We start from the raw sequence: 24,783 nt of genomic DNA, 5'->3' as shown, positions 1-24,783 counted from the left end.
CTGCTATTCAAACATGACAATCAGTAGCTTCTATGAAGGTCAGAAATTGGTCTCTGTCATTGATGCTTTCAATAGGTCAGGTTGGCAGGACACATGTATCTTACCTACATTTGTGTGAAGATTAAAATCAGAACAGAAAAACACAGAACCTGATGACTGTCTTTGATATGGTGCTCTGCTCACACAATAGGGAATATATATTTCAAAGGTTAAGGATTGGGCTAACATAACGAAAGACAGACACGGAGAGTATACTCAATATCCTACGATGTCCAGCCAGAGGGAGGAGCTTTGACAGTAGTTTCCTTCAGAGTCTTTGCCACTATAAAAGTGAGCCACACACTGAAACAAAGCTCAGAACCAAACTTCACAACTAGACTTGAGTCTCAGCTGTCAAGAAGTCTCCAAGTCTGCAGAAAAAGACAAATTTTTGAACCCACACATATATTTTCTATTCATTTCAACAATGCCAGAAGATGTACAGAACCAAGAAGAATGAATATGAGGAGTGTCAGAGTAAGGCTTTAGAAGACATAAATACTGGGATTGCTGCACAGTAGACATTTGAGCAGTTTTCACATCAACTCCTAGAGCTTCAGGAGAAGGGCTATCAGATTTGTTGAAACAGGAAAGAAGGCATGACTCTATTCACACACACCCACACACCCACACACACCATAAAAAAGCATAATTATGTATTTGTGACATCAGTTAGTTCCCATGGAATCACACACGATGTCATAAGTTTGACATTCTAAATTCAGAGCTAGACTGAAGCGGCGAGGTGATGGGAAATGGGGCTGGAGAGATGAAGACCTTCATAACAACAAAAGCATCCAAACAGTTGAAGAAATGAGTCAGACATCTTTGAAACAGAAAAAGAAGGTGAATGAGTGAAATGCCCTCGACCCTTACCGGGAAGCTGAGGACATGTAAACATTAGTCAGTCCTTTCTCTCTGGGAATGCTCTGACAAAACAAAGTCTAGATCACGGCGACATATAAAGGGGAGTGGAGAGAACAGAAGAAAGAGGTGGAGTGGGAGAGTGTAGGTCAGCCTAATAAGCCAGCATTTGCTGAACATATGCTCATCGTTAATATGAAGAAATAAGTTCAACGACTATCTAGGACAGAGATATAAACCGTACAATTCAGGGCTCAGCGACATGTATATAAAGACACAGGGGAACCTTCAGTTCTGAACACAGACTGGGATGAGCTAAGCTTTGAAGATTACTGAAGAGAAAAACGGTTTACACAGAAATGACAAAAAGAAAAGCTACTCAGTTTAAGTAGAATGTAAGGCAAAGCGTGGAGAAAATGAATAGGAGGTAGAGAGGAGGGGTCCATCCTGAGGTTCCTGGTGTGCCTGAGTAAATACAGAGTTGACCTGGGAATGAAGTCGGCTTCCATTTAACTACAGAGATGAATTTGGACATGGGAAGGTGACCCAGCACAGAGATGAAGAAGGGTTGGAGTTCAATATCTTTTGAAGCTAGAAGTAGCAGAATATTATTGAGACTGAAATGGGGGCATGGGAATTAATTGGTGGAGAGAATTCAGTCAGTTCAATAATTATTTATGCAACTAAGCCACACCTCGAAGTCACATTGTCATTCAACTGACTTGGGGGAGGGAGAAGTTGACTCCTGGGCAGGCAGGCACAGGGAGTCATGAATGAGCACAGAAGTCTCTGTGGCGACATTGGTCTGACTCACACATGGAGCTCCAGAACCAGACATTTAACCCGAATATTAATCGTGGTACACAAACAAATTAGCATAAACTGTACAAACAGTGTTCTAAAAAGTACCTCCCAGTTAAAAAATGAAACCATCAATATTTAGTTATGCCTCCATGAAAAAAAAAAAAGGGTCATCCTATCTGTACTTGATTCTTCCCTAGAAACTTGTTTATAGGAAATCCCTTTTCAGATAGATGCTGGGAAACATTGACATTAAGAATATGTTCTGCCAATAAGTTCGTACAAGATTAAAGTTTTTGTTTGTAAAAATCAGGTTAATATTGGTTAGGGTCAGTTAGATGAGTTTCTGTTCTATATGGAGAATGAAAAATTCCATAATTAGCGAACTTAAGAAAAACAGAGGGGGAGAAACAGCTATTCTGCATTATCAACTTAATATTGAAATCCAAGAGTTGCTGACCCCTGGAAGACTCTTGTTACATTTCTCATGTTATCATTTTTCGTGCTAAACACTGATCATATTCTGAGCCTATCGAATAACTGAGTCATAAAACAACATGCCTATGCAATTTTTATTTATAAAATGTGTTCTTATACTTGTTAGAATCTGAAAGAGATTGTGTTTACATATATTTTTTTTATATTGGCAAAGAGTCAACATTTAGACATTACTTACCCTTTTTATTTCCAAACCCAAGGTTTCTAATGTCTCTGAGAACCAAAATTAATAAACATTCTTTGTTTCCATATTAAGAATGAGCCTGGGATGAGGTACTCAAAAGAGAGTCTAGATGCAGAGAAAAGGAAGGATCCTGACAAAACTGGCGCTCGTCTGAGCACTCAGGTGAGCTACTCTCCATAGCACAGCCAAAAGAGAGAGCAGAAACCACAATGAAAAAAAAAAAGCGAGTGAGAAGAAAAAAGCTCCGGAAGAGACACCTGAGCCATTCAGATTCACACCATGGGGTAACTAAGGTCCAATGAAGCCATCAGGGACACACTCAGGAGAAGCTGGCCCTTGCCCTCCCTCCAGTCCACAACCCCCCTGTTTAGAAACATCACAGTCTCCTCCACTCGGCCAACAGGAGGAGACTGGTCCCTTCAGATTAGGGAGGGAAGGGAAGTCTGACCATCGCATTGACCCATTTTCTGCACAATCTTTCAGATGAGGCGTGCGGGCTACCCGAATCACCCGCTGAGATGTTGCCCCATGCGGTATCACCATGCCTGTAGACGCTGCCTTTGTGCAGCTGAGGGAACTAGCCCCTGTCGCACAATACGTATTTATATTCACATGTGCCTGTTGTGGGAGCAGGGCCGGCAGATCACCATGATCAGGGTGAGCAGAGATCTCATGACTAATTTGGGAGGGGAGCCCCAGGCACCCTGGGTAGGGGAAGGATATGGGGACAGGAACAAGTCCACTTGCCTCCTCTCCAGGGTGTCATTAGGAGACAGGCTGCCAGGTTGTAGGCACTTACTGTAGCTGTCACAGGTCCCTGCGGCAGCTGGGTCTTGGGTGCCCGTGCCCTCACTTTATAGGATGGTAAAATCACAGCTGTGAAATTTTAACCTCTATTAAGCTTGGTCTTTAAGGGAGAATGTTGTGGGGTGGGGATGTGATCAACTCTGGTATGTGCCATATTAGAAGAGTCACGGGTGGGAACTCTTTTTCTTTTATTTCATTTTACATCCCACCAGCAGTTTTCCCTGCCACCCCTCCTCCAGCCTCCCTCACCTCACCACTAGCCCATCCCCCCATCTACTCCTTCCAATGGGTAAGGGCTCCCATGGGGAGTCCATAAAGTCTGGCACACTAAGTTGGGGCAGGGTCAAGCCCCTCCCCTCTCCATTAAGGTTGAATATGGCATCCCACCATAGGGAATGAGCCCTAACAAGCTAGCTCATACACCAGGGATAGATCCTGGTCCTACTGCCAGGGGCCCCTGAGATAGTTCAAGCGTCACCACCCACAAGGATTTCTTAATATTGGATGCTCATGTTCTTCTAAGCAGATCTCCACTTTGTAACTTCAAACTGAAGTTAGGATTGGGCCAAAGCAAGAACAGTACAACAAGGACCTAGAAGGACCTGGAATAAATCAAGGGTCATAGAAACGGGGGCAGGCATCTTTCCACTGGTTGCTGCTGATTTTTAGCCTGACATGGTTATTCTGTGGGCATGCACGTATAAGGAGCAGGTGTTTAAGAATTAAATATCTGGGTCTCTTCTCTTACACAGGGTTCCCAAGAAATACCTGTACCTAACACAGACTCTCGAGGGTACATTGTGCGAAATCAGTGGTCCCGAACATCACGGAGCCCGTCCACTGGCGCTCCATCAGTGGATGAGCCCAGAAGCAGGAACAGTGTTGTCAAGGTACAGCTAGTGATGGAAGAGAGGAATGGATGATAAATAATGACGTATTTATTGGGACTTAATTTTCAAAGCGCTCAGGCCCTGCTAAAGTTTCCACACTACGAAGTGAGAGACAGCAGTATTAAACACACCCTTTAGCTGTGTGTTCCCTGTCCTTCATCCACACAACAAATACAGCTGAGTACACACGACTCTCAAGAAAGGAAAGGGATGAAAAAAAAGATGAAATCAACAAAAAAAAAAGAAAAAAATTGAATGGCATTGTGCGTTCTGTAGGCCCTTAACTAGGCTTGACCACAGAAGCAAAATTATGAGATTCTTTTCAGATACGTAGAAAAGAACAAATCCCCTGGACTGATACACACACACACACACACACACACACACACACACAAAATACTTACATTCTGTCAGATTTGGTCCAATAATCTCACCAAGAATATCCTTCCACACATGCGGAACATATACATCAATGGAGGCAATACGTGAATGTTTGTTTGATACCAACTTGCAGAGCAGTTCCAGCAAAGGTATTCTTTCTCTAGAATTCCCCCCTGCTTGCTTAGAAAGATAATCAGTTCTTCTGTTATGGCATACCAAACCTGAAATCATGTGACTCCCCAGACTTGCCAACAGTCACATGCTAGTTGCAGGGCAAACAGACCCAGAGAGGATCAGGATAAATGGAGCATTCTAGAGTCAGTGGCTTACCCAGTTTGTGCATGAAGCCGGCTGGAGTCGCTGAGGGAGGCAAGGGCTATGATTTATGTTGCTTATGGATAAGAGGACTTGAACATATTTACTCAAAACCAAAAAGCAGATGTTACAAGGAGCACCTGTGATGTGCCTTCGCGAGGTACAGGTATGAGGGCAGAACAGTCTGTCGATCTAAACAGTAATATCCAATGCCTGCTTGTTTGCTTTACGGCCTAGTTAAAGGAGCTAGAATGAACTAAGATTCATCAAGGTCTAGGAATAGGCTAGAGCTAGGAGATGCAAAGTGGAAGACTGGGATTGTATCCTCGTGGGCCTGGGCCTCAACCCCCATTTCTTCAACAGGCCCCCAACAGCGCCGCGACCTCTCGAACTTCCTCTGCCTCCCCCAGCCAGCACGAGGCCTCACCTCCACCTCAAACACCAGAGAAGGTCTCCATACCACAGGCTCCACAAACCAGACCTATCACCCAGCTTGACTCACAACCTCCCACACCCCCGGAACCAGAGCCCAACTCCAGGAGGACTTCAAAAATGTATGGGGGCAGTGAACCCTGGAATCTCAGAGATAACAGAGATACTAAAGAAGTGCAATTACGGGACTATGCGCACAGCTGTGACTCTCGAGAGCTGATGTCCAAGTCTCAGTATCCGCGTACTCCTCCTACTGAGTGGAAGTCCTATGTCCAGCGCCGCCTGCAGTACGGCACCTCAGTGGACATGGACCAGGAATGTCTGTCTGAAGCCCAGCAGCGGCAGCGGCAACAGATGGAGGAAGACGAGGTGGACGAGGCCTACTGGACATCTGTGAGCATGCTATATGAGAAGATCCCCAGTTGTGCACGGCCCAGGCCGGTGAGAATGCCCAGGCCTCAGGCATCCCTGGGCTCACTGCATCCTGTACCTCAGCCCCCTCCCACTTACTGCCTAGGGAAGTCCCTCCCATCTTAGTTTTTTTTTTTTTCTCTTTCCAGCTGCATCCCTTAGTCCTCTCTGCATGTGCTGACTCTCTTTTCCTTGACTTTCTCCGCAGCCCAAACCCAAGCACGCCATCACCATTGCTGTATCTTCCCGGGCACTCTTCAATATGGTGGACGACAGGAAAATCTACGAAGAAGAGGGTCTGGAAAAGTACATGGAGTATCAGCTCACCAATGAGAACGTCATCCTGACCCCAGGGCCAGCATTTCGGTTTGTCAAGGTACTGTGCGAACTCCCTTTCTTTCCCATGAGGACTCCCAGGGAGATCTTTGGGAGTTTATCCAGTCTCCCCGAGAATCCCTACACCGTCTTTATAATTCTTGCCCCATTCCAGTTGACCAAGTCCCAAAGACTTCTGGAATTGTTGAGATTTATTTTTCCCCAGTCTGAATCGATGGTTTCAGATCAGGGCTTTCTTAAATGGAGCCCTAGTTTTCTGACCTTTTTAACAAAAGTCTGTTTCCTCCATACATGGAGAGGTAGGAAGTAACAGGGAGTTAACAATGGCCCTGAGCCGTAGAAATAAATGCTTTCTTAAAACGATGGAATTCACTTTAGCTGGTATGACCCTCGAATACAGCAAGAAAATCAAGATACTCCTGACCCTTGGGATTATGAGTGTGTGCTAAAATATGTCATACTTACAACTAATCTCCTATGTAAATTATAGGATGGTCACACTCTCAATCACACACCATGGGAAAGCAAATGACACCTCTGTGGTTTGGGGTAAAAGGTGCTCGCAGGACATGTAGAAACATGGGGAGAAACCACAAGCCTATAAAAGACATATGTTTAAAAAATAAAAAAAAATAGATTAAGGGGCTGGCAAGAAGGGTGTGGTATTAAAGGGCCACGCTATTTGGAGAGGACCTGACTTTGGGTCCCAATCTCCATATCGGGCAAGTTACAACCATCTGCAACTACAGCTCCAGAAAATCTGACACATTGTGGGCACTAACATTTTCACATCACATACACACACACACACACACACACAATTAAAAATAAATGTTAAAATAAATAAATAACAGCCTATTATCTCCCTTCCATAGCAATTCAAAAACAAAACAAAACCATTGAGATTATTAATTGACCTCAATCTGTTTCCTGCATATGAGTGACATGCAAATCCCCAAGCCTTTCCCAATGCCTCACAATAAAATCAGAATTTATAAACTAAGACAAATAGACAAACCAGAAGGCAAATCATAAAAGGGATAAATAGCCTGATCTTTTTCTCTCCCCACCCGTGAGATAATTCTAGTAAGCAGAATGCTGTAATAACATCCCAAGGACATAACCCATCTGTGCCATGGGCATTAACTGAAGCCTATGTGTGGGAGTCATAAAACATAGGAATGGTAAAATAACCATCTCTGAAAGGCACGGCGATTGCTTAGCCAGGATTCTGTCGAACTTGAGTCTGGCCCTGCCGAGGTGCTGTTTCCTCCTGCTGCCTAACGCCTACCTTGCCTCCCCTTTTTCATATAGCCATGTTTGTAACCTGCAGGCGTTGCAGCATGTCAACTCCAGACTCCGTGATCTGTATCCTGAAGAACAAGACTTATTTGATATAGTACTGATGACTAATAACCATGCCCAAGTGGGAGTACGGCTTATAAACAGCGTCAATCACTATGGTAAGTAAAATAAATACCATGTGGGAAGACCAGCTCACAGCTCTGCAAAAAAAGAGGCCATACTATTTTGCTAACTGTGGCTTAAACCGCTGCAGTGTCTTTGATACCGACAACCCCTTCTGCGTGGGGAATGTTTATTTGCCTATGTCAGAACAAGAAAGGCCATGCTCATTTTTAACTTCAGTGCAGAGTTGGGCTCAAAGCTCTGGACTTAAGTTGTCAAGTGTGAATTTCAAAGTCTTAATCCCAGGTCCTCAATATATTTCTCTGCTTTATGTTTTTCACTTCTGAACTTGACTTCAAGGAGCCGTCAGCCCAGAGGCTTTTTCTATGGGATCAAACTTCTTCCTCACCACAGATCCATGTTAAGGGTTTAAAGGTTTTCACCTCCCCTCCCACCTCTTAAAATTGGTTGCTCCTGGCTACCCTCTCTCTCCCACACACAAATCCATATTCTTACCAGAAAAACGGCCCTTATTACTTATTATTGGTGCTTGTCTTCCACACATTTCTATCAATGTGTAATTTTCTTGTAAAGTTTCCCCCCATTTTTTTTTTCTATTTTGAAAGTATCTAACATTCTCCTTGAGACATCATTGTCTTGTTTGCTAGTAATGAATCTACTTGTGGGTATGTCACATAAATATCAGGTTTAACTTGTGCACATAGAAATCCTAAGTTTAAATTAGGCATTAACCAAGGTGTATTACTCAAGTTATTGAGTTTTATTATATTATTTCATATGATCCTAATTATAAAATTGGCACCTAAAATGTATTTTAATAATACAACCTTCATAATGTTATAAATTGAAAAGAGAAAATTTGTGTCAAGGGCTCTGAGAGGTATATAATATTCATTCAGTAAATAAAGAATATTTTGATGCTTTTTGTTTGTTTGCACATAGGCCCTTGCTAGGTAGCCCAGGCTAGCTCTAGGTCATTTTGTCTCAGTTTCCTAGTACTGGGATTATAGGTGTGCACCATCGTACCTAGTCTTATTGATTAAGTAAGTGATACTGGTCTTTCTGTCCTTCAGCATTTTAAAAACACGGAGGTTTCCAGTTTCTTCTGTAGGAATTCTGTTGATAAACTAGTTGGTACACCTTTCCATCTTTTCTTCTCTCTGGAATCACAGAGAGATTCCTTTACCTTGGAAGGGTTAGTTGTTTACCTCTTCCGGGTACAGGAAACAACCTGAGTCTGTCTCTACTGTAGTCTTTGCTACAGTTTACATGCCTGGCTCACAGTGAACTGGGATCCCTTTGAGAATAAAACAAACAAAACAAAACAAAACAGTTTTAAGTCCTAGTGCCAATACATATTCCCCAGGATACTACACTGATGTTACTTAAGTTTTTAAGACCCACTTTTGAGTCACTTATGCCCAACCAAACTAAAAATTTGGTGATATTTTATTAACGCCAAGCAGATACTCCTACCTGCATTGTTGCCCTTTGAGTTTGGTCTTTAAATAGCTAACTAAACTCTAGGTTTTGCTTTATCTAGATAGTGTAGTTACCCAATTTATCATAAATTTAAAGTTGAGTGTGAATAAGCACATAGAATTTTATCATATGCATGATCAACTCACACCGATGAATACATTTTCTTTAAAATACAATCCTAAATTCAAACTTTTATACATAAATCTTTACCAAAACTTTGTATTATTTCCTTAGACTAATACTCTCAAAAAGGATTCACACCAATCCATTCTTTTATTCATTGCATATTCAGGTGCTGGCTTTACAAAAATCTTCTGAACAGTCCATCTTTTTCTTTTAATTGTCGGAAGGTATTTAAAAGTATTTTAATTGGAGTTTGAGGACATAGGCTTATAATGCCAGCTTTTCAGAAGACTATGGCCAGAAGCTAGAAAATTACCTTGAACTCAAGACCTACCTGAGCTACACAGCAACATAGCAAGTTGAAAACCAATATGAGCAACTTAATTGTATTCTACTTAATAATTTTTTGAAAATTAAATGAACATGATAGTTCATTGGTAGAATGTTTACCTAACATATATTATGCTCCTAGTATAAGTCCCATTATCGAAAAAAGGAAAGAAAATCCAGAGAATATTAATGTCAAGTCTGTTAATAGCTGTAATCAAATATTCTAGTCAAGAAGGAGTGAAATTTTCTGATTAACTTTAGAAAATAGTTTAAGTCTAGGAGCAATGTATTATTAGTACTGCATTAAAGAAATGCAGAAGTGTTATTTAAAATAAGGATATACCTTTAAAATCCTCTTTCAATAAGCAAGGAAGAGGCTTAGTTAAGGAAAGAGAGGATTATCATACTTAAACATGCACGCTGCAGTCTGCCCTGTGTCTGTGAATCAGCGAATTGGTCAAGCCTTTTCAGCATCCTTTTCTATAAGGAGAATAATATCCACCATGTGATTTTGAGTAAACTGACATGGTCTATGTCATGGTCTATGTTCCATAAACATGGTCTATGTTCCATAAACTATGTAGTATACCAAGCATAGAATATAAAGTGTCTGAGAGGTTTCCTCACACTGCTGCTGTGAAGGTCATTTTCAATTTTCAATAATTTATTAGATGATAATGTGCAGTTAGGCTTACAACTGAACTCTCATGGATTTACTAATATGATCTTTCATGCATCCAGTACATGTCATTTGGATCAATGTTGTATCTTTACTCTGGATCATAACACAGTCTTTCTCACCCAAAACTAGGGTTGCTAATTGACCGATTCTGTTTGACGGGTGGGAAAAGCCCCATTGGCTATTTGAAGGCATATCTTACCAACTTGTATCTTTCTGCGGATTCTGAAAAAGTACAAGAAGCAATAAAAGAAGGTAATAACCTGGGTTTATTCTTCTAGCTCCTAAGGTTTACACTGATGGTCAGTTGCCTTGGGTTAGCTTTAGGTGGCTCACCAGCTTTTCGGGTCTTTGGCTAGTGCTTTTACATATGTGGCACCCCTTATGGTTGTCCCATAGGGATTTGACATTTCTGGAAGGGAACATCTCCAGTGATTATTCCACAATTCATTTTCACCTCCCATTCCTGTATAAACAGAATCAATGCATAGATCTCTGTTCTGAGATTGGTAGTTATGGACAGAAGTGGAATTATGTGGCAGTCGCTATAGAAGCAATATCTCCGTGGGGGGAGGAGTTTTTACTGAAAGAAAATAAAACCCATAGGCTTAAGAAGAGTGCTAATATCTCCGTATGATGTCAGGCATCGCCTCTGCAACCATGTTTGCTGGAGCCAAAGACATGGCTTATTGTGACACGCAGCTCCGCGTGGCCTTTGATGGAGATGCTGTCCTCTTCTCTGATGAGTCTGAACATATTGCCAAGGAGCATGGGCTGGACAAATTCTTCCAACATGAAACACTATTTGAGAATAAGCCTCTTGCTCAGGTAAGTTTACCAAGCTCGGTTTTGTCATCTGCTTATCTTCCAACATGTGAGTATAGATATTGGTCCTTGTGATGGAATTTTAATTAACTTTAGGTGGCCCCTCCAGTCCCTTTGCCCTCTGCTCTCTTTTGTTTGTGAATTCCTTACTTTGGAACATGTCCTGCTGACAACGCTGGCTTTCAAATTGAACATTCTTTTATTTATCCTTTTGGAAACACTGCTGTAATTCGTTACTGATGAGTTAGCCCTCTTCAAGTTGTTGTAATACAGTACAGCATACTAAGAAGCCATTCCAAAATCTCCAGCCCTCAAAAGAGTAAGGTACTTTCCAATACACTGCTCAGGAAACATCTTCTGGGGCTGTCAGTCTGTGACCCCCAAATTCAAGAATGACATTGTTTAATGGAGAAGAGTTTCAAGACTAAAATCTTGGATCCAAGTAAATAATTAGCCTCAACAAGCCCAAAACAAGTATTTGGGGGTTTTGGTTTTGGTTTGGATTTTTTAAAATCTATTTCATGACATATTAAAATTCAAGATCTGAAATGGACATTTGAGCAGAAGGAAAATGGAAGCATGAAAATCCACACTAAATCCACACTAAATCTGAACTGACGGATGATCCAGTTTTACACTGAATCAGATCCATTTAATGTTCAGTAATATCCATGAGCACGGCCAGCCTGGCACCCATCCCTGTCCTTCAGAGGACTGTCAATCTTCCAGTCTTAAGTAATGTGTCTGTAGGATCTTTGCAGATATCCTTTTTCAAGTTGAGGCTGCTGCTACTCACTGTGCACTTTTAAGGGCTTGTAGAATGGATGTCAGATTTTGATTGATGCACTCGTACCATTCACTGAGAAAATCAAAGGGCTCGGGAAGTCACTGACATGTAAATTCACTGAAGGCTTTTTAATTTGTTGAGGCAGCTCCGCTTTGTGGATACACTCAAGATGGCCATATAGGGTGATCCTTTTTGTATATTCCTAGATCCAGTCTGTAGAATTGAGAAGTTGTCTGCCTTCATATGTATGAGGGAAGTACTCTATAGTTTACTCATGATATCTCATTTTAGTAGAGTAATAATGATTTCATAAAATGCATGAAAACTAAGCAAATTTTTGGTAAGCCTTTCTAACAACATTGAAAACCACATACACACACACACATGTGTGTGCATGTGCATCTCTGTGCGCTGTAGTGTGATGATGGGGTGGAGGCACATGTGACATGGCATATATATGGAGGTCAGGGGACAACTTTGTGGAGTCAGTTCTTTCCTTCCTCCTCATGTGAGCTCAGACATATAACTCTTCTGGTTTACGAAAAAAGTGACTTTTCTCCTGAACTATCTCACCAGACCTTGAAAGGCCTTTAACCTGCTGTTTATTCAGTCTTTGTTCTTCAGTTCATTCTTTTCTTTTGTCTATTACTTTATGTTCCCCAAAGAGAATTAGCAATTTAATTTCTCATTTTTATTATCATAAACTTGTAAATGTCTTACTAAGGTTTTAATGTTTGTAGAATAGTTAGAGATGTCTCTCCACTTTCATTTCTAATATTAGTTAATTGTTGTAATTTTATTTTATTGGGTTTTTTGGTCAGTATAGGCAATGATTTATCATTTTTATTTACCTTTTCCATGAGGTATCTTTCCTAACATTTTTTATTGATTTTTATTGAGCTCTACATTTTTCTCTGCTCTCTCTCTGCCTCTCCCCTTCCCTTCAACCCTCCCCCAAGGTTCCCATGCTCCCAATTTACTCAGGAGATCTTGTCTTTTTCTACTTCTCGTGTAGATTAGGTCCATGTATGTCTCTCTTAGTGTCCTCATTGTTGTCTAAGTTCTGTGGGATTGCGGTTTGTAAGCTGGTTCTCTTTGCTTTATGTCCTAACATTTTTAATCTGATGACTGAAGTCACTGATTGCAGTTTTTTAGCTTTTTGTTTTGTTTCTGTTTTTTTGGGTTGTTTTCTAAAATAGGCTCTTTTAGTTTTGTCTTCTTTGTAGACTGTAGTTTTATTTCCCTGACTTTTGGAAGTGGTATCATTTTATTTCAATTCAAAAAAAATATTTGTACTTATGACTTCCCTGCTGTTGTTTGTATTTACAGTTAAGGTAAATTAACTGCCAAATATTTGTTGAGGCTATTTTCCCCTGTACAGGGCTCTCTAATACTATGCACAAATATTACACCATTGTGACCCCCCCATAAAAAGTTTTGTATTTTACTTTGTTGTGCTGTATTTTTTGCTGAGAAGGTTATAACCTACCAAGTGTGTACTGTGTACTTCGAAAATAATACATTGCTGCTGTTGGAATGAATATTCTACAAGTGTAAATTAGATCAAGCATATTAATTAAAGTCATGCCAATGTTAATGTGAAGGTGTGTGTGTGTACATATAGAAGCAAGAGATGGATGTCAGGCGTCTTCCCCTATGACTGTCCTTCGTGAGTTTGGAATTCACAATAACAGTAGCTAGACAGCAAGCTCTGGGCATCTGCCCTTCTCTGCCACCCTAGGGCTGGGATAATGGTCCTACACTGCCGCCCCTGACTGGCTCGGCTCCAAACTTGGTTCCTCGTGCTGCCAACACTTAACTACCAGCAGCCCTCTCATACCAGTTCACATCTTCAGATGGTCAAATCTTCTTGCTTGTTTGCTATATTCACAAGAAGAAGACAGTATTGAAGAATCTTAATATAAGTGGAGATTTATTGATTGCTTGAAACAGGATCTAACTCTGAAACCAAGACTTACTGTGAGCTCACTGAGCTCACTGCCCTCCTGTGCCAGCTTCCCAGGTGCTGGGATTACAGGTGTGCTTCATGACATCTGTCAATTTTTGTATACTGTACTTTAAATCCTACATATTTAAGATTATTGTATATATTCTTCATCATATTCACCAACTCCTCTTTCTCATGCAATGCCTGAGTCTGATATTCATGTTCCTGTTTTTATATAATGTTGTACGTATTTTATATTTTCAGTACTTTTACCTTCAACAAGTCCATGTCTTTTTATTTATTTTATACTTATCATATGAAATATATATGTATATATATGTATATGTTACATTAGTTGGAATTGCTTATTATACAATTGAAAATCACTGTTCTTTTCATTATTGTTTTAATTCTTTAAAATTAAAGTGGAGTGTGTTTTTTACAATTAGGTTACTTAGTGCCAAACATTTGAAGAGGTTTTTTCAACATATCCATTACTACGTACAAGTCTTACTTACTCCAGTGACCAGAAAACATAGTTTGCATTGTACTTTTTTATTGTGATATTTTCTGCTGAGTGTGTCCTGTGTTCTTGAAATCATTTAAGTATATGGGAACAGTAATACCTGCTTTAGTAAAATCTAATGTCTTCCAACTTTCCTCAACATTTCGCATCTTTTAATCTTTGTCTCTAGTTTAGTCACCATATTTCAGAATCATCTGTATTTATACTACTAATAACTAATTATATGTTTTCCCCTGTGTTTATTGTAAGTCTTGTAATACATAACTTCATGTAACTTTGATATATGGTCAAACAATCCGATTTTCCTTGTCTATAATATATGACCCTTGCCACAGATTACTCCCAAACTTGTTCTGTGCTGTGTTGACATATATTGATTTTATGTTCTTTACTATTAACTCACAATAACTTGATGCTCTTTTTGTCTTTGGCAATGACTAAAAATAAGAATGAGACAGAAATGGTCTTTTATATATTTGTTCCTTTTAAAAATTGCAGGTCCTCTTTTAGCATTTCAGTAGGACATATATGCTAGCAAAAATTACTGTTTGCTTCCTGAAAATTCTATTTCTTCCTCAGTTTATAATTGCATTATAGCCAAGCATGGTAGCCTGCACCCTGAATCCCATAAATCAGGACACAGAGACAAGTGGATCTCTATGGGTTCTAAGGGCAGCCTAGTCTACATAGTGCATTCCAAGAGACTCTGTCTCAACAAAATAAAATTAAAGTATATTTTATTTTCACTGGTTACAGAACTATGTGTTTCCTTTATTATTCTTTAGCAACCTTCGGGCGCCCATCCATGTTTTGTTTTGTTTTTTCACACACTCCCATTGCATAGGTTCTGACCTCAAATGTTTTGAGTCTTTTATCTACTATGATCCACAGTATATACTATGTATATTTTCACTAACTCATCAAGATTTTCTGTACTTCTTGTTGGAGTAGTTTTATGTGTTCTCCCCTCCCTCTTCTGTGTGTACGTGACCATGCATGCACATGCTTACACATGTGTTTATGCATGGACTGCTCGTGTGTGTGTATTTCTGTGTGGCATATGCCTCCAACTCTCTCTTTCTCTGTCTCTGTGCAATTACTTTCATGTCCTCTTTGTCTGTGCATGCATGTGTGCCTCTCTTTCCTAGCCCTGTGTGTATTTGTGTGTCCCACAGCATTTAAATGTATTGTTCATTTTTACCTCTAGATTTTGTCTATTTTTACTTATCTTTCAGTTCATTTCTTCTTTACTTATCCCAGACTACTAGGCATATCCTTTCACTGGGATTCAGGAAAAGTAGCACCATCTTAAAATTCCAGAAGCACAAAGCAAGTAGTCTGCTGCTCATCATCTGAAGGCATCCTTGATTTCTGCACAGTAATGTTTAATTCTGGCATTGTAGTCAGCTCCCATTTGCCAAAGTTACTATTGTACTCATGATTGTTTTCTTCTGCTAAAGTAGATGTTGGACTTTTAGAGTAATCAATAAGAGTTCTTTTTAATTTTTCTATTATATGCTTAATACTTTTGTCATCATTAAGTCTAAGTTTTTTTAATTTCTCTTGAAAGTAAATTTTTGTTTTATTGTATTCTCTTATATGTGTGTCAATTATATATATACATATATATGTATATGTATATATGTGTTTTATATATATATATAAATCAATTGCACACTTGAAGGCCTTGGTAAATACTGTCTCAATCTGCTAATTGTCATTCCTCCTCTTCTACTACATATTCTGATAGACTGAGTCAATATAATCAAGAGTTGAACTACTTTTAGTTAGTATTGTTGCTCTGACTTTCTTTATACTGTCACAGACTTCAAATTCTTCTCATTGGTTCTAAAACTGTAGATTGGTCTTTCCTTGGGTCTTTCTCAACCCAAACTGTCAGGCTTTCTCTGTAAGTCTATGCAGAAAAATCACCAGACTCACTCTGTCAGTGGTTTTTTTCCTTCTCTGCTTGCTTTGTGTTCCTGGAATTTTAAGATGGTGCTACTTTTCCTGAATCCCAGTGAAAGGATATGCCCAGTAGTCTGGGATCTAACAGCTTCTCCTGTTGGCCGTAAGAGCAGACCACTTTCCATTTCTCCAGTGAGAGAATGCATGGAGTGCCTGCTTACAGCCCCTCTAACAACTTAAGCATTCTTCCCTCAATGTCTAAAGATCTCAGGAAAGATTCACTCTTTCCCAAACGCAGGGCTTTCTCTCTAACTCTTGTTCCAACTAGGATGTCCTTTTCTGTCTCCTTCCTTGCCTGCGGTGTTTCTCACGAAATCTAATGAAGAGCACAGAGAAAACTTCAAAAGTGCACTACTTGGTTAGTAGAGCACAGGGTTGTCCTTTATTGTTATTTTAAATGTTCTAAAATTTTCACACTTGTTTGTGTAATCTCTGGATTTTCCACATTGCTCTGGAAATGTTCAGGTTCTTGCCTATCATCTTCCCCTGGAAGATGCCCACGTTGGTTACCCTTTGATTTAGTTGTATGATTATGGAAGAAAAGTTATGATGTTCCAAATATCCAGGTATTTATTATTAGGGAATGATACATAGTTCAGATAGTTTTCTAAATTTTAGAAAGATTCCAAATGTTTTAAGTACTACATATAATCAGCAAGATGCGTCATCTGGTGGTAAAAGGTGTCTGTTTCAAGTCGGATGACCTGTAATCAATGTCCTAGACCCACATAGTGGAAAGAACCAAATCTGACAAGATGTTCTCTGTTCTCCATATGCGAACCATACATATATACACACATATGCACACATGCATACTATATATATTTGTAAAATATTTGTAGAATGGGACACTGAGGTGGCTTAGAGGATAAGGTCACCAAGTCTAATGACCCAAGTTCCATCTTATGCATATAATCATGGAATGTGTGTCCAGGCAAACCCTCACTCAGGTAAAGAGGGAAGAGCAAGCAGTATGGTTGATGATATACTAAATTTTCAAAGATTATTTCCATAAACATTCTTTTGTGTAAACTAGCACTGTGGGGCAAGTGTCCAGCATGTCAATGACCGCATGCACTAAAGGAGCATAAAATATATTTACTCATGGATTTAAACGTAAAATAATGGTAAAGACCGGAGTAACATAGAAAAAGAAGCAAACATTATGTCTTAATGTAAAAACTACAAACTTATATAGCTTTAAGACAGGGCTGGACTTACGCCAAACAAATACCAAGCTAAACAAAGTGACATTAATTTCAAAGGTAAAAGATGCAGTTAACAGGAAAAAATGGGGAAAATGTGGTTTTGGTGATCACTGAAGTATATTTCACCCAGTCACTACAGATGGTTATGACTATTGTCCTGGCTTATTTATAGAACATTCTTTCACACTTAAAATATCTTCGTTTGGATGATACATGATGTGGTTATCCGAGACTTATTCCAGGCATGCAAAGGAATGGCTGTGTATCAGGAAATACCTTCACATAAATGCAGAGAGTTTGGCACCATTCTCTCAGCCCAGAATCACTGTATGCATTGTTTATTTTACTAGGTCATATAAGATCCTCTTTTGTTAGTAATCCCTTCTTTTTGCTCACCCATTCACACCTGAGACATATGTTCTCTTTTCCAGGGTCCCCTTAAAGGCTTTCTGGAAGATTTAGGCAAACTGCAGAAGAAATTCTATGCCAAAGACGAACGGTTACTTTGTCCCATCAGGACCTACTTGGTTACAGCCCGGAGTGCGGCGAGTTCAGGCGCCCGTGTGCTGAAGACCCTTCGCCGCTGGGGTCTAGAGATAGATGAAGCTCTTTTCCTGGCTGGAGCCCCCAAAGGTCCCATCTTGGTGAAGATTCGGCCCCACATCTTCTTTGATGATCAGATGTTCCACATCGAATCAGCACAGAAATTCGGCACCATCACAGCCCATGTACCTTATGGCATTGCACAAAAGCGCAACTAGGGATGGGGAGGAGAAATAAACAGTGACAGTCTGGTATTGAAAAATGAAAAGTTGCGTTTTGGTTGTCTAGAGTAATTAGGTATTTCCGCAGACCGGATCACAAAACTAAGCACCCTTTGGTGTTTTTTTTTTTCCTTCCTTCCTTCCTTTCTCTTTATTTTGTTGTTGTTGCTGCTGCTGCTATTGAAAAACACTTTGAACTGTCAAGCTACTTCTCTGAAGGGTACTGAATCCCATTGTACCTCTCTATCTGTGTAAGTCATAATGGTAGCTCTTTAGGTAAATTTAGAGTTTGCATACATAAGTTGTTTCACAAGAAGCTCAATTAACTTTCAAAAACATTGCTTTTTTTTTTTTTTTAACGTTACCCGGCCGAATGAATTTCTACCCATCATCACCTAGAACAGGCATCTGCCAGTTAGAAAGAACACTACTGGAATCTAAGGAAGTGCCCTTTGTTAGTTCCGTGTGGCGAGCTGTTTAACAAAATCAAAGTGAGAAATGTTCCGTCGTCTGCAGGCGCATGCCAATTTTAACACTGTCCGCTTCTAAATGAATCCACTAGTGGTTTCCACAGGGTGGTTTCTAAGATGAACTCTACTTCAAGGTGCCCTCAGGAGGGAAACTACAAATCCCAGCAAGCCCCGCGCGCACTAGCCCAGGACGGCAGGCGGCGTCCCAGAGTCCTTTGCGTGCAGTGGCCCCTTTGGACCCCGGAACTTGTGCTCTAGGCTCCGTGTGTCCTGCCCGGAAGGCTATGGCAGTGGCGACTGTGGCCGCAGCGCTCCTGGCCGCACTGGGTGGGACGCTGTGGCTGGCTGTGCGGCGGTTCTCGGGGTCCAGGGACCAGCGGATGCAGGGAGGCGGGGACCAGAGCCTCATGCACGGAAAGACAGTGCTGATCACTGGGGCAAACAGCGGCCTGGGCCGAGCCACGGCCGCCGAGCTGCTGCGCCTCGGGGCGCGGGTCATCATGGGCTGTCGGGATCTCGGGAGAGCGGAGGAGGCGGCTGGTCAGCTCCGGCAGGAGCTCGGCCAGGCCGGGGGTCAAGGTCAAGAGCCCGACGCCGCCAAAGGCCAGCTGGTCGTCAAGGAGCTGGACCTTGCCTCTCTACGTTCAGTGCGAAACTTCTGCCAAGAATTGCTGCAGGTGTGGGTCTACTGAAGCCCAGCCAGTCATGGGGGAGGGCCCCCCACCCCCAGGCCTGCCTGATGTGACCTTGAGAGTGGGCAGGACTGAGAAAGACACCTGCTTTCGGGGGACCCTGCTGGGAGGAGGGGCAAGTCCGAGAAGGAATTCCTGGGAGGTCCCCAGAGGAAGTGAATAAATAAGCCAGTGTCTGGACATTCCGTTTTGTTAGGCGAGGACAGTCCAGGAATCATCACCCGATCTTTGAATTGTTTTTCCTGTGTCAGAAGTTAAATGTGTGCCAGATCTTCCATGGTGTCCCAAGGCCTGAGAGCACTGCAGGAGAAAAGCTCGCCAAGAGCTTTGGTTAGGCCCGCTGTAAAAGTTTCCTTGCTGTTTTTCTTTCTTATTCCCATTTCTTGATTTTGTTTGTTTTGCCCTGCTAAAGTTGGCAGGAGTGTCTCTTGCTGATTGACAACCTTTGCATCATCCCTAACTAGATTCTATCCCATTTCCAAAGAGAATGGAATTTGGAATCCTCTTTATGGCCCAAAGCAGAACAGGAATAAAAATCATAGGCCTAGCTTTATTGAATATTTGATGTATGACAGGAGATGTGCCAGGCACATCATTAGTTACTGTCAGATCTTGACTTTAATTATACTAAAGCAAGCATTAATATCTCCATCTCCTAATAGGGAACAGAAGCATAGGAAGGTTAAGTAACATGTCTTTCTTCAGTCTTTGCCTTCTTGGTGCTTGATGGCTGAGGAGTGGATGGTACACTGAAGTAGAAAGATTGTGGCCAAGGTGATTTACCAGAGGTAGATCTAAAGTCAGCTAGGCACAGGGAGACCACTTGTCTCAGTTGGAATCTCTTGACTCTAAAGCTGAGGGGTCTGGCTTTTTTTTTTTCCATGATGTACTTAGATCAAAAGAAATATCTGGAAGTTCATTTGTTAGCAGTTAGATCTAAGCAGCCTTAGCCTGCATGTGCTAACAACTCTCTAACAGTCCAATAAAAGCATCCTTCAAAAAGAAGTTTCTTATTTAACTCTATGTAGTCGTGATTGCTAATGGAATAGTGTGCTTGTTTGCCACTGTAGGAACTTTCCCAGTCCCCAAGTTCCTTCAGCTTCCTTCTTGTTCTGCATAGATTGTTTTAGTTTTGCCCTTGCTTCTAAGACCATAGCTGTTAATAACTGGTAAACGCAAAGCTGTACAAAGAAACCGTCTCATCAGAAGAAAGCCCATCCTGAACCACTTACCTAGAGGTAGTAGCTTTTGAGATAATGAGTATCACAGTTCTCAAAACTGAAACCATTGCACAGCACGCTCCTGTTATGTCCTAGGGAAGCATGTTGCATGTTAAGAGCTGGTGCAGGTCAAAGAAATTGTTTTGTTGTTAACATGTCATTTGCATGTAGCAGATCACGTAGCAATATTAGTCTCTGGGAGATTTTGGAAGCATAGAAAGCAGGTCATTCTGATCACTGACATGTATAGGGTTGAGCATGTTCATTCCTGATACCTTTGCTGCTTGAACAGAACACAAAGAGGTAGGTAAATTGTGTTACCCAAAGTATTTACATTCTTGCTTGGCGCTGAAGTTCAGTGATTATAATTAGAAGGAAAAGAATTGGAGGTTTTGACATTCACTGTTTGGTATTCTTGGAATTTACACCATTTATCTTCTAGAATTTAAAAAATAATAAATGATAAGGTCTTAACACAAACCCAGCAAAGAATGATAGGTCAGAAATGATTAATTCTGGAGCCCTTTCCAGAAGATTAGCGAAGATGAACACTCCTTCCTTCCCCGTATCTGTGAACTCATATTCCCCTTTTAAAGTTGACTAATGCAATACATGAAAGTTTTTTCCTCGGGCCAGAATGAGAAACAGTTAACCTACAGGTAGCCTTTGATAACAGTTGTGAAATTTAACACATTTTTCTTTCACTTACACTTGGCAAAGAGAGAGAATTGAAATTTGACCTGAAATTAATTTAATCATAGGTCATCACTGTGACTTTACACCTGGAACACATTGTGCATTTCTTTCCCTCTGTCATCAGAAGAGACAGAGAAGCCAGAAAAGAGCCAAGGAAAACCAACCTAAATGATGTAAGGAATGAAAAGACTCCCTGTGAGAACAGTACAGTTTAGGACTTTAATTTGGGAAGATGTGGAAGTGTATGATGCTTGGAAGAGATTTCATATGGGGAAGAAAGGGCCACGTTCTGGAACCACAGTGATGGTTAATGGTGTCTGTTGATGCTATCTCTTTAATCTCTTGTACTGTTGGCTCCCATGATGGTTCTGTGTTCTTACTAATATTTTGATGTTATCCACTCAATGATTTGATTAACCTTTCTTTCTTGATTTTTTAGCAGTATTCACTCTAGTCCAAAGTTTCCTTCTCTGACTTGTTTTTTTTTTTTTTAATTCCAATTTTGGGGAAGTGCCTTGAAGTTATTCTGTCACTGTGGTGGCATTTTATACTTAACAGAACTGCAGAATAAAACATCTTAATTTGCCATTGATGGTGGTACCAGTAAGGTGGGAGTCACAAAACCAGCCCTTTGCTGGATATGGTCAGCCTTGCTCACCGTGACTCAAGCTCTGTTTTTTTTTAATTATTGATTTTTATTGAGCTCTGTATTTTTCTCTGCTCCCCTCCCTGCCTCTCCCCTTCCCTTCAACCCTCTCCCAAGGTCCCCGTGTTCCCAATTTACCAGGAGATCTGTTTTAAACAGCCCAGTTAGAAGATAGAAGGCAAGGCTAGGTTACTAATTATGAGAATAGGCTTTGGAATCTAAGGATTTCATCTTCAGGCTGATTCTGACTTGCCTCTTAGATGCCTGGTGACAATGACCAAGTCACCTGGGTCTGTCTTGAACTTAATGACTTTAGAAGTAAATGAGGTTATCTGAGAAAGGGACCAAGCAGGCCCCTGCTAATCATGTAACATTGCCTTAAAAGTCTATTTTTTTCATATTTTGCAAGATTTTTTAGTTTTATCACAGGGACACATTATAAATTTGATATAACAACACCAAACTGATATTTTTCTTGTTCAACTGAAATTAAGAGAACACATACCATCCTAGGAGTCTCTCACCTCCAAATTTTGTATTTCTGTTTTCAAAAAGACTTTGATAATTATATCATCAACATCTGAGTGAAATGTAAGAGTATACATATTCATAATCATTAAGTTGTAGAAAGTCTAAGATTGACAGTGTCAAACAGTTACTGGATACATAGGCTAAAACTTGAGATTAGTTTTAGTCTCAAACTCCTTTCATTGTTAGGAAAACAGACCCGAGTGAAAAGAGCTGTGGAAAATGCGTGTTCCTAATTCTGCATTCTCTTTCTGGTTTTAAAGGAGGAACCCAGGCTTGACGTCCTGATCAATAATGCAGGGATCTTCCAGTGCCCATACATGAAGACGGAAGATGGCTTTGAGATGCAGTTTGGAGTGAACCATCTGGGCCACTTCCTACTCACCAATCTTCTGCTTGGCCTCCTCAAAAGTTCCGCTCCCAGCAGGATTGTCGTCGTTTCTTCCAAACTTTATAAATATGGAGACATCAACTTTGAAGACTTGAACAGTGAACAGAACTATAATAAAAGCTTCTCTTATAGTCGAAGCAAACTGGCTAACATTCTTTTCACTAGAGAACTAGCCCGTCGCTTAGAAGGCACAAACGTGACTGTCAATGTGTTGCATCCTGGTATTGTGCGGACAAACCTCGGGAGGCACATACACATCCCACTGTTGGCCAGACCACTTTTCAATTTGGTATCGTGGGCGTTTTTCAAAACTCCACTAGAAGGTGCCCAGACCTCCATCTACTTAGCCTCCTCACCCGAGGTGGAAGGGGTATCCGGAAAGTACTTTGGAGATTGTAAGGAGGAAGAACTATTGCCCAAAGCTATGGATGAGTCAGTTGCAAGAAAACTGTGGGATATCAGTGAAGTGATGGTCGGCATTTTAAAGTAGGAGTAAAGATAAGAGCGCTATTTATAAGACTATCCATCACGGCTTTGGTTGGGAGCAGCGTGTTGTGAGCGTGTGCTATTTGAAAACAGTTTGAGTTTTATGGTAATACTGCCGAGAGGTACACATGAACACTTGAAGAGCGCTGTTACGTGGGCTAATGCAAAGTTAAAAAACTAAAGTGAGCAGCACCATTCTCTGTTTTACTATTAAAAATTATAATTGGGCAATCATAAATAACAAATGCAAAGATATTGGCAGTTTAAAAGGTATTTTAAGAGGGTTTACTAAAACCTTTTGCGTTTCACAGTGAGATGTTAAGAATTTTTCCTACAGTGCCTGTTTTGTGGAAATAATATGCCTAGTGTGTGCACATAAATTATTACTTGGAATAAATTTATGAAGCCGATTCCTCAGTGTGCATTTCTTTAGAAGTATCTGAGTGCAGTTCATAGCTTGTCCTCCCTGGCCTTTTGTAGTCTTGCTGTACCCATGTTCTTCCTGTCATATCTTGTATACTGCTCGGAAACTTTTTGTTTATAAAACTCCAGTCTATGACCTCGTGTCCTAACGCACTTGCAAACCTGTGATGGTTTTCGAGTTAACCTTGCAGTAAGTTTTCTTAGCCTCTTTCTGATGCTGTTTTGTTTTTTGTTTTCCTTTTCCAGCTGTCGAAGTCTTTTACTGTAACGTCAATGTTGAGTATATAAATATAGCAGTGATGTAGGGCTGGCATTCCCCAAAGGGACATAGATTGTTGTAGTTGATAGAGCATCTGTAAACTTTCAGCTCTATAATACGTGCTGGAGATCCTTCACAAACTGCCACATGCCTGTGCTCAGTCCTGTTGAATGGAAAGAACTCTAGCCCCCACAGCCCAACAGAGTGTACTAGACATGGAAATAGAGTGCATGAAATATTGCAAAACAAACTTACAATCTTATTTAAACAGGCAAATGTCTGGTCACGACCCTCTTAGACTGTCTATCTGTAGGGTTCAGCCCTGAATATAGAAGAGTCATCCACGTCCTTGCCTTCAGATCATCTCTTCATATGTTCCCTGACATGTGTCCAGCAGGTGAACCTGTAGGCAGAAGCAATTCTGTCTTCTTGTTTTGTTTCCCCAACTTAGCTTTGCTTAAAGTGCGCTAATTGGTCACGCCAGGGCTGGTTAGACAATTTAAAAAAATTATCCAAAGAAAGTAATTTTTCTCCCTCAAAAATCAAAGTATAGTAGCTGACATGGAGTGAAAAAGAACAACAAAGAATGAACTATAAATACATTTACATATGCTTTATAAAATATATATTTTATACATATATGAATTTTATTTATTAAGTATGTACATATATAATAGTTATAATAAAATGTTTTATAAAAATACTTCAGCCAAAATGGGCATATTATAGGCTTCTGTGTTTTAATATCAGAAACATCAACTTAATAACTTAATTATTTTTTGTCCTGTCACCTCAGAATATTAATGAAAACACCAAATGAGAGGCAGCTCCCTTTAGTTTAATGACCATTAGGGCAAAGCTAATGCTTATTATTTCTAAGAACTTGTCGGACCTGGTTAAAAATATTGTTTCTTCCCCAGATTGGCACGATCTTGGCAGATCACAC

At 40.5% G+C, this 24,783-nt stretch overlaps 1 protein-coding gene across 5 annotated transcripts; it reads left to right on the top strand.

Moving 5' to 3' along the window:
* The first annotated feature begins 757 nt into the window (after positions 1-757).
* Positions 758-23,565, top strand: LOC125404031 (retinol dehydrogenase 14). 5 transcript variants are annotated; one of them, XM_048439703.3, is made up of 10 exons: positions 758-885; positions 2,459-2,548; positions 2,870-3,043; positions 3,946-4,083; positions 5,143-5,604; positions 5,831-5,998; positions 7,292-7,421; positions 10,133-10,255; positions 10,644-10,828; positions 17,694-18,076. In XM_048439703.3, the coding sequence occupies exons 1-10, from the start codon at positions 853-855 to the stop codon at positions 18,021-18,023; spliced, it is 1,833 nt and encodes a 610-aa protein (XP_048295660.2). In that variant the 5' UTR covers positions 758-852; the 3' UTR covers positions 18,024-18,076. The 5 variants fall into 5 exon arrangements, with proteins under 5 accessions (XP_048295660.2, XP_048295659.2, XP_048295662.2 ...); XM_048439702.3 differs by having other exon boundaries at positions 5,143-5,652; XM_048439705.3 differs by lacking the exon at positions 2,870-3,043.
* Positions 23,566-24,783: the final 1,218 nt, after the last annotated feature.

Source organism: Myodes glareolus, chromosome 6 (assembly GCF_982192425.1).
Source record: "Myodes glareolus chromosome 6, mMyoGla1.1, whole genome shotgun sequence".
NCBI lineage: Eukaryota > Metazoa > Chordata > Mammalia > Rodentia > Cricetidae > Myodes > Myodes glareolus.
This window is presented reverse-complemented; position numbering and strand designations above follow the sequence as displayed.

What these genes read in the sequence shown, in the direction of transcription:
- LOC125404031 (XM_048439702.3), top strand. Translation starts at nt 853, where the DNA reads ATGAGTCAGACATCTTTGAAACAGAAAAAGAAG. An exon ending in GGCAGATCACCATGATCAGG is followed by an intron (nt 3,044 to 3,945) that starts GTGAGCAGAGAT and finishes TCTCTTACACAG; the next exon opens with GGTTCCCAAGAAATACCTGT. An exon ending in CAGCATTTCGGTTTGTCAAG is followed by an intron (nt 5,999 to 7,291) that starts GTACTGTGCGAA and finishes TGTAACCTGCAG; the next exon opens with GCGTTGCAGCATGTCAACTC.